The 14,261-nt window shown below is 36.6% G+C and overlaps 2 protein-coding genes across 3 annotated transcripts in view; one reads left to right on the top strand and one right to left on the bottom strand.

The window, feature by feature from the left end:
- LOC107704993 (dyslexia-associated protein KIAA0319-like) overlaps positions 1-10,014 on the top strand; it is a 13,792-nt gene extending 3,778 nt beyond the window's left edge. The window contains exons 4-21 of one of the 2 annotated variants that reach the window (XM_016508106.1): positions 370-526; positions 654-752; positions 827-924; positions 1,030-1,117; positions 1,204-1,299; positions 1,391-1,523; positions 1,711-1,939; positions 2,153-2,276; positions 2,360-2,489; positions 3,796-3,944; positions 4,285-4,436; positions 4,534-4,672; positions 6,220-6,379; positions 6,505-6,641; positions 6,721-6,843; positions 7,118-7,208; positions 8,599-8,690; positions 8,830-10,014. In XM_016508106.1, the coding sequence (XP_016363592.1) occupies positions 370-526; positions 654-752; positions 827-924; positions 1,030-1,117; positions 1,204-1,299; positions 1,391-1,523; positions 1,711-1,939; positions 2,153-2,276; positions 2,360-2,489; positions 3,796-3,944; positions 4,285-4,436; positions 4,534-4,672; positions 6,220-6,379; positions 6,505-6,641; positions 6,721-6,843; positions 7,118-7,208; positions 8,599-8,690; positions 8,830-8,993 (2,361 nt within the window). In that variant the 3' untranslated portion in view covers positions 8,994-10,014. The remainder of the gene's footprint in view (positions 1-369; positions 527-653; positions 753-826; positions 925-1,029; positions 1,118-1,203; positions 1,300-1,390; positions 1,524-1,710; positions 1,940-2,152; positions 2,277-2,359; positions 2,490-3,795; positions 3,945-4,284; positions 4,437-4,533; positions 4,673-6,219; positions 6,380-6,504; positions 6,642-6,720; positions 6,844-7,117; positions 7,209-8,598; positions 8,691-8,829) is intronic. The other variant, XM_016508107.1, reaches the window with a different exon arrangement.
- Positions 10,015-10,127: 113 nt separating this feature from the next.
- The window catches only part of LOC107704994 (succinate-semialdehyde dehydrogenase, mitochondrial-like), a 7,042-nt gene continuing 2,908 nt past the window's right edge, over positions 10,128-14,261 (bottom strand). Inside the window, exons 5-10 of the mRNA XM_016508108.1 lie at positions 12,978-13,121; positions 12,754-12,897; positions 12,297-12,455; positions 12,029-12,192; positions 11,660-11,718; positions 10,128-10,949 (exon numbers count right to left, since the gene is read on the bottom strand). Of these exons, the coding sequence (XP_016363594.1) occupies positions 10,738-10,949; positions 11,660-11,718; positions 12,029-12,192; positions 12,297-12,455; positions 12,754-12,897; positions 12,978-13,121 (882 nt within the window). The 3' untranslated portion in view covers positions 10,128-10,737. The remainder of the gene's footprint in view (positions 10,950-11,659; positions 11,719-12,028; positions 12,193-12,296; positions 12,456-12,753; positions 12,898-12,977; positions 13,122-14,261) is intronic.

Below are 14,261 nucleotides of genomic sequence, written 5' to 3' on the forward strand. Positions count from 1 at the left end.
CCGTCACACGCTTGAGGTATTCGGCCAATCACAATGCACTGGATAGCTGGCCAATCAGAGCACACCTCGTTTTTCAGACCGATGAGCTTTGTAAAAATCGACGCGTTTCAGAAAGGCGGGGCATAGAGGAGAAACAATAATGTACAGTATGTGGAAAATAATGTTTTTTGAACCTTAAACCGCATAAACACATTTCATTACACCAAATACACAAAATAATGTTCTTTTTAGCAACATCATATGACCCCTTTTTAACTTTTTATTCACTTTTATCTTTTATTGCCTTGTACTGGTGTCCTGTATTAGTTCACAAGCTTTGTGTTGACACGGTTGAGTAATTGAGAAAAGCAATTTTTCTTTTCATTAAAGGTTGAAGAAGACCCACAGAACATTTCATCTGCTGCTGCTGCACCTAACGTCCTGCAAGACATCAGCACAGAGCCATCGGGGTTCAGCACAGTCAGTGGTTCCTTCACTACTCCACCCAGCACTGAGGCCACACCGCGAATGATCTCAGAAGAGCCAGGTGCTACAGATTGTGTTATTGCATCATTTCCATTTATTAGTGGTGCTTACTAATGCAAGCATCACTATTATTATTATTATTACTCCGATTATCTTATACTTTCTTTTCACACACTCTCTGTGTTCAGTAATAGCGCTGACTGTGTCCATTAGTGGCCCTGTGGAAGCAACACTGCCTCAAAATACTGTTGAACTAACTGCTTCTGTAAATCACGATGACACTGCAGGTATGGCCTTCTGCATTCTAAATTATGTACATTCCTGAATCATAATTATGCATTTAAAGTGCATTTTTCCTTAGAAGCTCCTTACACGTATGAGTGGACTTTGGTAACCTCACCGGATGGACATCATGGAGTAATGGAGGGGCGGCACAACAAGTCTGTCAAAATTTCAGAAGTGAGATTCAACTCCTTGTCACTTTCACTATGACTGCCAAGTGATAATTTCGAAGATGAGACAATTGTCTTTTTTCTAAAAAAATCTTTGTTTCCTTTATTGCAGCTTTCAGTGGGTGTTTATACCGTCAAAGTGAGTGTGAAAGCGCAACAAGCGTATGGAGAAAGTGCTGTGAACTTCACAGTACGCTCTGGTACACCTGCACCCTCTTTAGATCATACTTTAATATTATTTACCAAGCATCCATTATGTTTATGTGCCTTATTTTTCAATCTACAGCAGTGAATATAAACAAGCCTCCAAAAGCCGTCACTCTGCCCATGAGCCAAGATGTGCTTCTCCAAGAAGGTCCCATCTTCATCATTAATGGCAGTCGTATGTAGCTTGTGTCGATTTCTCTCCTTTGTTCCTTTACATCATTTAGGTCATGAGTTTTTAACCAAACATACATCTCGATGCTTCCCAGAAAGTGTGGATGATGCTGGAATAGTCAGTTACCTGTGGGAGAAGGTGGATGGCCCTTTTTGGCAACCTGAAGGCCCTGTTGATACACCTGTACTGCAGCTACAAAATCTTTCACCAGGAGAATACACCTTCAAGTAAGGATTTAGCTTGTCTTCAAGATTGTACTCTATGAATAGGCCTGTGTATTGTGCAGTTTTCAATTTTCATTCGCTGTCTCTTTAGCTGTTGAAATCTTTGGTGGCCAATTCCTCTGGGGCTTTTTTAATTTGGTTTAAACTCATTAACTTTATCCTGACCTGATTTTTGTTTGGCCCGCATCAGGCTGACAGTGTCTGATTCTGATGGGCTGACCGACTCCAGCACTGCCACAGTAAGGGTCAGCATACCAAAAGATGACCCTCCTCGGGCCAGAGCAGGCGCTGACCGGGTCGTCACCCTGCCTGTCAGCCACCTCACCTTGTGGGGTAACCACAGCACGGATGACCACGCCATTACAAGCTACCTCTGGACTCTCCATCCCAGAAGCCTGACCCAAAAGGTCTCCATGCAGGTAATAAGATCTTTACTTTTTCTAGTCCACAGGTGTATTGTTTTGAAGTTGGTCTTTCATTGCTAAGGACACTTTTTGGAGTTTGTCAGTTATGGTTAATATTAATCCTGCAGCACTAAATCGTATTTGCTGAAACAACTGTAATGCAATTTGTGAATTTAGGTAGACAAAAATGTTGAGCAGTTGATGTATTCATATGCTACTTGTTTTCAGGATGTGAGATCACCATTCCTGCAGCTCTCGGATCTCCAGGAGGGTCGGTACATGTTTCAGCTGACAGTCACTGACTCCAGAGATCAACAGGATTCAGACACTGTCTCAGTCACTGTTCTGCCTGGTAAAACAAACCCACTTCACCTATCAGTGTGTATGAAGAAAAACTATGCATCCTTTATAATTGAATTTTTTTTTGTGTGGTAGCAAACAAAGCACCAGTCGCTATAACAGGACCAGACAGGCAGCTTCTCCTCCCACTCAACAGCATCACATTGAATGGCAGTGACAGCACTGACGATCAGGCCATCATCAGCTACCAATGGAACTTGATCAGGTACCAGCACACTGACTCACTGACTTGGCAACTAGTGATGTCTGGTCAATGAATGAATCATCTAGTAGTTGGTTCTTTACAATGAACTGGTTCATGGACTAAATAATTTGTTTTATATATATATATATATATATATATATATATATACAGTATATATAAAAAACCTTTTAGGGTGATTATTTCTCTCACAGATTAAATATTCAACACAAAAATATCCTTCAAAAATATTTCCTTTTTGTGTTCCATAGAAAAATATCTGCAATAAATCATGACAGAGTTTTCATTTTGGGTTGAACTAAGGCCCATATTAGGCAGTCTTTTTTACTCTGATTAAATTGGTCATGGACTAAATAATTTGTTTTATATATATATATATATATATATATATATATATATATATGTGTGTGTGTGTAATGTATTATTTTGTTATAAACATTTTATTTACCATGATTCAGAAGTTTGGCCTCGGTAAGATTTTTTAAATGTTTTTGAAAGAAATCTCTTATACTCACCAAGGCTATATTTATTTGATTAGAAATGCAGTAAAAAGAGTAATATTCAAAAATATTATTACAATAAAAAAACATTTTCTATTTAAATATATTTCAAAATGTCATTTATTTCTATGAAGGCAAAACTGATTTTTCGGCAACCATTACTCCAGTCTGCAGTGTCATGATACTTCAGAAATAATTCTAATAGGCTTTGTTATTATCAGTGTTGAAAACAGTTGTGCTGCTTAATATTTTTGTGGAAACCATGATACTTTTTTTCAAGATTCTATTATGAACAGAAATTCAAAAGAACTGCAATAATTTGAAATAGAAATCCTTTGTAATAATGTCTTAAAAAATGTAAAAGTACTGTAAATTCGATCAGTTTACTTTAATGCATACTTGCTGAGTAAAGGAATTAATTTCTTCAAAAAAAAAATGAAAATACCCCAAATTTTTAACAGTAGTGTACATAGGGATTTTATTAAACTATGTTTAAAGCATGGAACATCTGTATCACAGGACATCTGTAAACATGTGAAGTCTTGAAAAGAATTATTTATTGAACCAGTTCATTGAAACAAAAGAATCTATTCACAAAAATCCCAACTCCATAAATAACAGGACAAATGTGGCTTATTGAATGCTTCAGTAGGATCTGTTATTGCTTCATCGACTGTCTCATATTACAGAACACATTTCGAAACATTTCTAAATTTTCACTCACGTTTAGTGTTGCATGAATAGTGAAGGATTTTGGTGAAAAGTGTATTGATGTGCCATCACCACTCTCCTCATATGTAACCGTGAAGTGGCCCTCCAGGCTTGAAGATAAAAGATGCCAATAAAGCAGTTGCCATAGCGACGGGCCTGAGATCTGGGAATTACAAGTTTAGGCTGACTGTGACAGATCAGCAGAGAGAAACAGACAGCGCAGTCCTGACCCTCACCATTAAAGAAGGTGAGTAGAATCAAGCAAGTATAAATATAAGCAACATGCATCATGTATTTCTGTAATTTGAATGTTTTTTCTTTCTTATTTGTGTAAATACACTGACCCCCAAAAATATTTGAACACCTAATCCACATTTAAAATACAGTACATGCAGGTCAGAAAATAGCAAACCAAATGGCATTTATTTTAAAGAAAGACATCACAAGAACACTTTTGAAGAGAAATATTTCACAAAAAGAAGATTGTTTGACGTTAAATAACAAAACGATAGAAAATCTGTTCAAAATTAAAGACATCAAATATTCTAGGAAGTTTCCAGCAATTCTGTGTGTTATTAAATTCACAGCAAAAAGCTTGCCATTGGTTGCCCATGCCAGCGGCAGTCACACACTCACTTTACCCAACAACTCTCTGGTGCTCAGGGGCTCCGTATCCAACAGTGGAACAGCAAATGTGTCTTTTCTTTGGGTCAGAGATGAACAGAGCCCTGCTGCCGGGGTGAGTGAGATATTTGTATTTCTTTCTATACCATTTGCTGCGGCTCAGTGTTTTACCTGATAATCTCTCTTTTTTGTTTCACTTCCATTGAGAGTAGGATGTGTTATATGGTTCAGATCATGAGGCCTTCCTTTACCTCGCCAACCTGGTAGAAGGAACATACCTGTTCCAGCTCCGGGTCACGGATATCCAGGGCCGCTCAAGCATGGCTACAGCTACTGTGGAAGTACGCCCTGGTACGATATTACTCAATCATAGTAGGAAAACAGTTGCTAGATGTTCAGAATGCATCATTTATTTGGCATGTCGTACCTGCTAAGAATACACTACCATTTAGAAGTTTGGGGTCGGGGCAAATTTTTTATGTTTTTATGGTTTCACCAAGGTTGCATTTATTTTATCAAAAATACAGTAAAAAAAACTGTGATATTCTAAAGTGTTTACACAAATTCTAATATGAACATTATTTTTGTGGAAACAAAATTTTTTTCAGGATTCATTGATGAATAGAAAGTTTAAAAAGCATTTATTTTATTCTTTTGTAACATTGTAAATATCTTTACTGTCACTTTTGATTAATTGAATGCATTCTTGCTGAATAAAAGTATTAATTTCTTAAAGCTGCAGTCCGTAACTTTTTTTGGTTAAAAATGATCCAAAATCAATTTTTGATTAAGTACATAACCAGCCAGGGTCCAAAACTATCTCCTTACCTTAGCCCGATTCACATCGGTAAGCTTATAATAATGTTTTCTAATTTGAGTGGTACTGGTAGGAATTTGTGGGAAATTCTAGCATACCGCGGTGTCATTATGCCACATCGGTAAACATAAAGAAGTTGTCCCGGCTAGTAGGCTATATCGCATGTGAGGATCCTGCAGGTGGCGGATCGTTTATAGCCTTTTCTCACAGCAGCTGGAATAATTAAATTTATCATTTTTATTGCAGATTGTAATCCAGAAATTATTATGTGTTTATGAAACACAAGTGCCTGAAATTAGATTATACTCCAGTTTTAAATGTGCATCTGATTACAGATAGCCTATGTGAGATTACACAAGATTTTTTTATTTTAAAGAGAACCAGTTCTAAGGAAGAATAATTTGCTCTTTGGGTTAAAAATAAAAGACAATTAGAGATTACTGTACAGAAATTGAAATCTACACGCTAATACACACCAGCTACATGCAGTGCTGATGTTGTTAACATTAACAATTTGAGAACAAAGTATAACAGTAATATTAATTTGCATGGTTTGAAGTGATATGAGCTAATCGATCGTACCCTTGGCAGCGTGATTTATTGTAATGCTTTTTTCCTCAGTTGGTCAGAACAAAAGTGGCAGACTTGTAACTTACTTGTTCAGATGACAATATCCAGTAAAAATTCATATTTGGGGCATACGTCCAAGACATAGGCTAGAATCTGTGATTCCGAAGTACAGTATCCACACCGGTGTGGTGACTGACATCGCGCTGGAGCCGCACCGACGCACAACCCACGCAAAGAAGATAATTCCGCAAATAACGGCAATTGCAGGTTTCAAACAGAGATGGCGACAAAGAGGCAAAACGTACAGACTGCAGCTTAAAAAAAAAAAAAAAAAACCTGACCCCAAACTTTTGAATGGTACTGTATTTCAGAATGATGTTATCCTTAATAAACCTTTTCAGGATATTTTTACTTTCATGTAAACATTTTAGGTTGCATATTCTGATATTGTCATTTTATTTTCTATCAATTTACAAATTGCTCATTTGATGCCATTGATATTTGTGTGCAGATCCACGCGAGCGAGAGGAGGTGGAGCTTGAGCTGCAGGTGGGTGTGGCTCAGGTCAGTCAGCAGCAGAAGGAGACAGTGGTGAGACAGCTGGCCGCATTACTACATGTTCTGGACTCAGACATTGCACTGAAGGGCCTGCATGGCCAGTCAGACATCAGGTACTACACATACGACAACCAAACCAAACCAAATCTAAATGAGAACTTGTGTGGTTCCTAATCATCATAATTACTAGAGACTAACCCTAGTTTAGTTAAAGTCTACATGTGTTTCTTGTGTTTAGCACAGTATTTAGGTTCTCAGTGCAGGGTCCTGATGGTACATTTCCAGGGCCTAAGCTCGCTCGTCTGCTGAGAAACCAGCTGTTGCGAGAGAAAAGTGACTTCTTGCTCTTTAAGGTCTTAAGAGTGGACACAGTTAGTAAGTGACTTTCATATAATAAATAAAAATGTTGGCAATGCAGTCTTTCTGATTTTAACCTTGGTTGTGAATATTTCAGTGTGTTTGCTGCTGTGTTCTGGACGTGGTCAGTGTGATCCCATAACAAAGAGCTGTTCCTGTGACCCTCTTTGGATGGAGAACCCCATTCGCCGCTTGCTTGATGATGGCGAGAGCAATTGTGGTTAGTATGACCTATTTGTCTCCAAATAAGTTTTTTTATGTAAATGAGAAATTTCAAATAAGATAGCAGCAGGTTCAGTCGTAAGGTGTGGTACATGAAGAGATGCTTCATGCAGCGCTATACTACTGACAATGGACCGTTTTTGCCCATGAAATTTTGCTAATGTGACACCTTTATTGATGCTTTCCATTTTGCTGATGTTCTGTCATGAAAACATTAGAATGTTTTACAGTGATGGAAAGGCTGAGTGCTAATCTTCTGTCTCCTTTCGCAGACTGGAGCGTGTTGTATGTCACAATCTCTTGTTTCGTGACAATCATTTTCCTCTTGTCCATCAGCTGGATTTGTGTCTGCTGCTGTAAAAGGTGATAAAGATTCCATTACTGCATATAGACAAACTGTCTGTTTAAATATGTGGCACGAGTTATGTCATACACACTATCGTTCAAAAGTTTAGGTCAGTAAGATTTTTTTGAAAGGAATGAATACTGAGCAAAGACAAATTAAATTTATGAAATGTGGCAGATATTTATGCTGTTCTTTTGAACTTTCTATTCATCACATGCCATTCTTTTAAAATTTCTATTAAAGGGGTCATATGATGCTTTTTTAAAGATCATTATTTTGTGTATTTGGTGTAACAGAATATGTTGACATGCTTTAATGTTCAAAAAACACATTATTTTTCAAATACTGTGCATTATTGTAGGTCCTCTATGCCCCACCTCTCTCAAACGCTTCGTTTTCTACAAAGTCCCTCCTTCCGACAAGCGCAGTTTGTAACACTCCAAAGAGAAAGGAAAACTTGAAATCGCATAATATGACCCCTTTAATCCGAGAATCTTGAAAAATGGTTTCCAGTAGCACAACTGTTTTTTAATATTGAAAAGAGGTATTTTGTGAGCACCAAATCAGCATATTAGAACAATTTCTAAAATATCATGCGACACTGAGAAATGAGTGAAATTTTTTTTTGTTGCTGTTACAGGAATGAGTTACATTTTAAAATATATTAAAGTAGAAATGAGTTATTTCAAATTTGTAGTAATATTTCACAATATTACTCTTTTTATAGTATTTCCTATCAAATAAATTCAGCCTTGGTGAGCGAGAAAAACGTTAAAAAACATTTTTACCAACCCAAAACTTTTGAACAGTAGTGTATTTTTCCTGTCAGTACTGCAAGTCCAGTATTAAAGGGATTGTTCACCCAAAAATGTTAATTCTGTCATCATTTATTCATGTCATTTCAAACCTGTATGACTACTTCTTTGGAACACAAAATAAGACATTTTGAATTATGGGCTGAAACGCCCCAGTTTTTCATTCCTTGTCAAAAAATCCTAAAGGATTCCAATAAGAAAATTGTCCTAATTAGTATTTCTATCATAATTTGGAACCATTCCAATGAGATCCTTATAAGACTCGAGATTCCTATGAGGGTTTTTTTTTTTTTCTGGGATCCATTGGTATCCTATTTAAATCATTCTCTTTTGTGTACATTGCTGCTGCAAAGAAAATTAACAGTCATAAATAGGAATCTTACAGGAATGGAATCCAAAATATAGATAGAAATTCTAATTAGAATACTGTACAATTTTCTTACTGGAATCGTTTGCAATCGATTTTTTTGACAAGGGATTGAGTTTTTCGTTCAATGTGAAAGAAGAAACCTTTTAAAAATGACACAATCATGATTTTGTGTACCTGTGGTATGAGTTTCTATAGTCATGTGTTTGTTTCGGACTGTTGTAGAGGGAGACGCACTAAAGTGAGGAAGAAAACCAAGTACACAATACTAGACAACATGGACGAGCAAGAAAGGATGGAGCTTCAGCCAAAGTACAGTAAGTTTCAGACCCAGATTAGTTTATGCCACAGTATTTTTGCCGTGAGGAAAGAAGTTTGACACTCTTTGGGGTAGCTCTTTCTTGAGGCTTGTAATTGCAGTTGCTGCATTCACTTTTCTGCATTTGTCATCATTAGACATTAAACACAGGAGCACAGAGCACAACTCCAGCCTGATGATGTCAGAATCAGAGCTGGACATTGAGCAGGACAACCTTTTCAACTACGGGAAAGCTCGGAACAGAGCCAATGGAGCGGTCAGAAATGGAGACACTCTCAGCCTTTGTCCTGTGGAGGGTTGAGTCTCACATGGACACATGGACATTTCTTCATATGGATATTTACAACGCAAGGGTATTGTTGAATATTCCACAAATACAGATGCAGACAAAAGACTGGCTGAAAGAATGGGTTGCTAAACTACTGACTACTGAATACATTTGGTCTTATAATGAATATTCACCGGTTTGCTGAATGATACTTTCAGTTACCAATTGCATATTCTTTTTGGACATAAAAAGACATGTGCAGTCAACTCACACAATCAGAGTTGTTCTCAGTATGTTCTTAATAATGCTTGTATATTTCAGTGACAGTGCAAGCAATTGACATCAGTTATTTTGTTATTTATATGATGCTTCTATGATACATTTGGGGAAGAAGTTGCAAGTAACTGCTGCATAGAAAAGCAAAAGCAAAAAAGAAAGCAAATACCATTCTTCTTTATGCAAAACATTTTATTTCTACTGAACTTTCTGAATGTTAATGTGCCGACTGAAATGCACTCATTTTGTTATGGTTTGTCAGTATTTCAGTCATTGGTCTTTGTCTTTATAGCATTCTGGTTTTACAACCTTTTAAACATTTCTGCTAGGAGATGCATTTCTCCTATATCCTTTTTGTTTTAATGCAGCAGGAGATGCAAAAAATTAAAGACATACAGTATGGCCCTTTACAAAGGTTATAAGACGTTTTATAACCAAAAGTTCAATATTTATAGAATTGAGTTCACATGAATAACAGCAGTGTGTAATTCTGTGTTAATGTGCATATTCTGGCTTAATTTTAAATTAGTGATGAAAATGGCACAACTAAACGAACAGCAGAAGTTGAAATGTTTCTTTACCAAGGCTTTCAGATGCATGTTTAGTCTTTGTACCTTCATGTGCTTATCTGCAAAATTTCACTCCCAAGGTAAGAAAATGAATATACTTATAAACATTTTCATACATATAACACTTCACAATACAATTAGGTATATCAATAGAAAATTAATATTTACAACAATTAAAAAAACATTACAACAGAGAACAGTTAAAAAAACACACTGGCAATTACAACATTTGGCCACAATGACAAATTTGATTAATCTCTATGCTTTAATACCTCAAATCAGAAGTTTCTCAAATCAAATACCTCAAATCAAAAATCAAAAACATCCCATCACAGTCAATGTTTCATTTTTAACAGTCTCAATCTATTTCTAGAATTACAAAAATAGAACACTTAAGTTAAACATTTAAATGATTTTTTAAAAAAGATTGTGCTTTGATTTCTCACCAGTTTAACCCCCATCCCTATATTTATACATACTTTACTTAATTGAACTTAGTTTTTTTTTTGTGGCCAAATGAATTTACACAGCAAAAAAAAAAAAAATGTTTCATTAGTATGTCTTGTTTTCAGTCTAAAATTAAATTGAGTAAAGAATAAACTTTAGATATTCAAGATATATTCTCTCATCTAATCTTACACAAAAACACAAAAGTAAATTTATCCTGCTTGGATAAAAATAATATTTTTTTAGTGTTCAAGATCTTATTTCAGAGCAACAAGGTTACTACATCAATCAGTTATGATGGATGGAATCTCAAAGAGGACTATTTATACCCATTTTTGCAACAAATATCTAAAATATCCTGGCAATGAAATATCTCTGTATAGTCATTATTCAGTTACATATGATTAATAGAGAATGGTTCACATTGGATTCATGTTTTTAGTATTGCTTAAATAATGACATACTGCCTGGAAACCACTGTCCATTTAAAGAGAGAGTCCCCCCAAACACATGTACTTTATTTCTAGATACTCATCAATGCCGTATTTAGATCCTTCTCTGCCAAACCCAGACTGTTTGATTCCACCAAATGAGGTTTCTGTGGTGGAGATCAGACCTTCGTTGACCCCAACCATGCCCACTTCCATCTGCTCAGCCACACGCCAGATCTGACTGATGTCTCTGGAGTAAAAGTAACCTGATGAAAGAAAACCGTTTTTAATATTATGCCACAGAAAGAGACAAGTGATAGAAGGTATGTTGCTGCTGTTTGCTTTACTTGACCATCCAGACACATAAAGGTACAGTGGAGCTGGAAGAAAATATGACTTTTTTATTTTATATAGTCAGTTATTTCTATCTTTTGCTATAGTGTGTCAGTAGGAAATATCAGTTTACATTTCCAAATGTATATACTGCCAACCAAAAGTTTTTTTTTTGTTTTTTTTTTAAAGAAGTCTCTAATGCTCAGCAAGGCAGCACTTATTTGTTAAAAATACAGTAAAAACAATAATATTGTGAAATATTATTATAATTATATTGATAATAAATTTGAATATATTTTAAAATGTGAAATATTTTAGTCTCATTTAAATACATATTCAAGATAATCCTTTTGTTTTTGTTGTTATTTAGTGTTTAGGATGTAAATAAAATGAGAGGTCCTTTAACCCCTTTGTATCCAACAGTATTTCATGATTGGTTAATTTGCATTGTTAAATGATTAACTAGAAAAATTGTAATGTAGTCTATTTGTACATGCTTTCAATAAGGAACAGTCTTAGCTAATAAATAAACAGGCATGTGAGGAAAAAGTGGGCAAACTCAAGACTGTCCAACAAAACTTCTGTAAAATCAGAAACTACACAGGAAAAAAAAAACATGATTAATTTGCACAGATGGACAAACCTGCTAAACCAACAGGAGAAGCATTGGCAATGGCAAGTGCCTCCTGTTCTGTGTTGAACCTGGTGAAGAAAAAAAATTCAGCAGCTGGCAGACATTCACGCTGAAACATGCAGCCCATTAAAACCTATTAACAAAAAATGTTATGAAAAAAAAAAAACAATTTAAGAAATAATTTAAAATCTCATACAATTGTAATAATCAAATGAAAACTAAATATTTTCAGAAACAATTCAAATTAAACTCAAAATTGTTATGCTGATAATATATAAGAAATCTGATAAATATGTAATGTAAAATAAAATGTGTTTTAAATTACTACATTTGAGGTTAACATGAAGTCATGTAATCCAATAAATAGTAAATACTCACTTAACAACAGGAATAAGGGGTCCAAAGGTCTCCTCTCGCATACATTGCATGTCAGTGTTGACATTGGACAGCAGGGTGGGCTGCATGAAGGAGCCCTCCAGTCTCTTCCCACCTCGAACTATGACTGCTCCCTGTGCCACAGCATCTGCAATCTGGTTCTCCACCTGAAGGAAACAATAGCTGATCAACACCATTAAACCCATCATCTTAACCAAATGATCTGTTTGTGTGTGCTTCCAACAGAATCAACTGATTACTGTATCGGCACCTTCTCTGCAGCGCGGGTGTTGATGAGCGGCCCCTGTGTGGTGGCGGGCTCTGAGCCGTGGCCAAACTTCAGTTCAGCATCCATAGCCTTGGCCAGCTTTTCCATGAAAGCATCATGGATCCCACTCTGCACCAAAAAGCGGTTGGAGCACACGCAGGTCTACAGTAGAGAGACAGATTGAGACAGAAGAGAACAGTTGTTTACAGTGACAAAAATATCAAGTATTTACACCATAGTATTTACATGGTGCTCAAAGGTACTTCAAGAATGCTGTGATTCTGAAACATTATGAGTACCTGAAGTTCACTACTTCACTCATTATTTATGAAAAACATTAACTTTTCTTCCTTGAAAATTGTGCTACGGGTCAATGTACGGGTCAAATTTCTCCCCAAAATAAACACGAAAAAATAAACAATATTTTGCATAAATTAATTTATGACTGAAACACACTCACCTGGCCTGTGTTCCTGAATTTGGAAACCATCGCTCCTGCAACGGCTTTATCTACATCAGCGCTGTCAAATACAATAAAGGGGGCATGTCCTCCCAACTCCATGGAGACCCTTTTGACCGTTCCTGCAGCATGTCTTAGTAGTATCTGCAAAAGCATTTACTTAAGCGATTACTAAATTATGGTGAACATTAAATGTTGACTGCACATAGTAATTAGATCTTTACCTTGCCAGTGGCCGTGGAACCGGTAAATGAGATTTTGGCCACGAGAGGGTCCGTGCAGAGCAGCTCCCCCACAGCAGGGGTCTTTTCTCTTGAGCAGGGCACTACATTAAACACCCCAGGAGGAATGCCAGCCTGAACCGACAGCTAGATAAGAAATACAATGGATTATTCATTCTGTCATCTACATATGTAAGATTTTTATTGTTTTTGAAAGAAGTCTCTTATGCTTAAACTTAATTTATTTGTTTAAAAATACAGTAAAAACAGTCATTCTGTGAAATACTATTGCAATTTTAAATAGCAGTTTTTGATTTAAAATTTTTTCCTTTCTCTTTGAAGTGTTACAAGCTCTTGGTGCATAAAGAAGATCTGTAAAGTTGCAAAGACTAAAGTCTCAAATCCAAAGAGAAGCCGTTCCTCACTCTTGCCTGCCGGCCTCCCGCTTACTCTAGCCCTCCGTGTGTGATGCTGTGTGTTCCGTTGTGAAAGCGAAACTACTTTGTTTGGCCTTCCAAAAGAGGACACGACTAGAAATCAGTGGTTAATGAAACCGGGTCCCAGAGTGGATAAATCTGAAAACGCCGCCCTTGTGTTTTCATGTGGACAGCGAATCCGTATATTTTCTGAAACTATGACGTCATCAGCCCACGTCTCGCCCTTAAGGCTGATTTATACTTCTGCGTCGGACCCACGCCGTAGCCTTTATGCCGTAGGCTATGCGTCAGTTTTCATTTATACTTCTGCGTCGTTGTCTGCGTTGACGTGCAGTACACATGCAAACCGCTAGACTGCAGTGTCCACGGGCATGTTGCTGGTGTAACCCACAGTACCATGGCAAAAGCAGAAGAAGAAGTGGCTCGTCGGAGAAGCATTATAGCCGTGACGGCGGCAAATAAATATCAAATCATTATTTAAAACTACAAAAAGGAGACAACAACGGAACAGGAGAAGATGGCATACTTTCAGTCTCCACAAGACTTGTACCAAGGAAGATCAACATTATTTGTCGCAGACAACTACTGATGTATAATGCTATGTAGTATAATAAATGATAAGACACTTGTTCTTTGCTTTGTTTTATTTTATATAAGAAGGTGTAACATTAAAATATATTAATTATATTAAATATATTAATTAAAGTGCACATAAACCCACACAAAACTCAAGTGCATACGGAGGGAGGGGTTCTAGCAGACCAATCACAGCGCTTGCGGTCCGCGTAGAATTGACGCGCTGTTAGATTTTTGGAGAGGTGCACGTCAGGCTACGGCGTATGGGTGTGCG

This window comes from Sinocyclocheilus anshuiensis, unplaced genomic scaffold (genome assembly GCF_001515605.1).
Source record: "Sinocyclocheilus anshuiensis isolate Anshui unplaced genomic scaffold, SAMN03320099.WGS_v1.1 scaffold702, whole genome shotgun sequence".
In the NCBI taxonomy this organism is placed as follows: Eukaryota; Metazoa; Chordata; class Actinopteri; order Cypriniformes; family Cyprinidae; genus Sinocyclocheilus; species Sinocyclocheilus anshuiensis.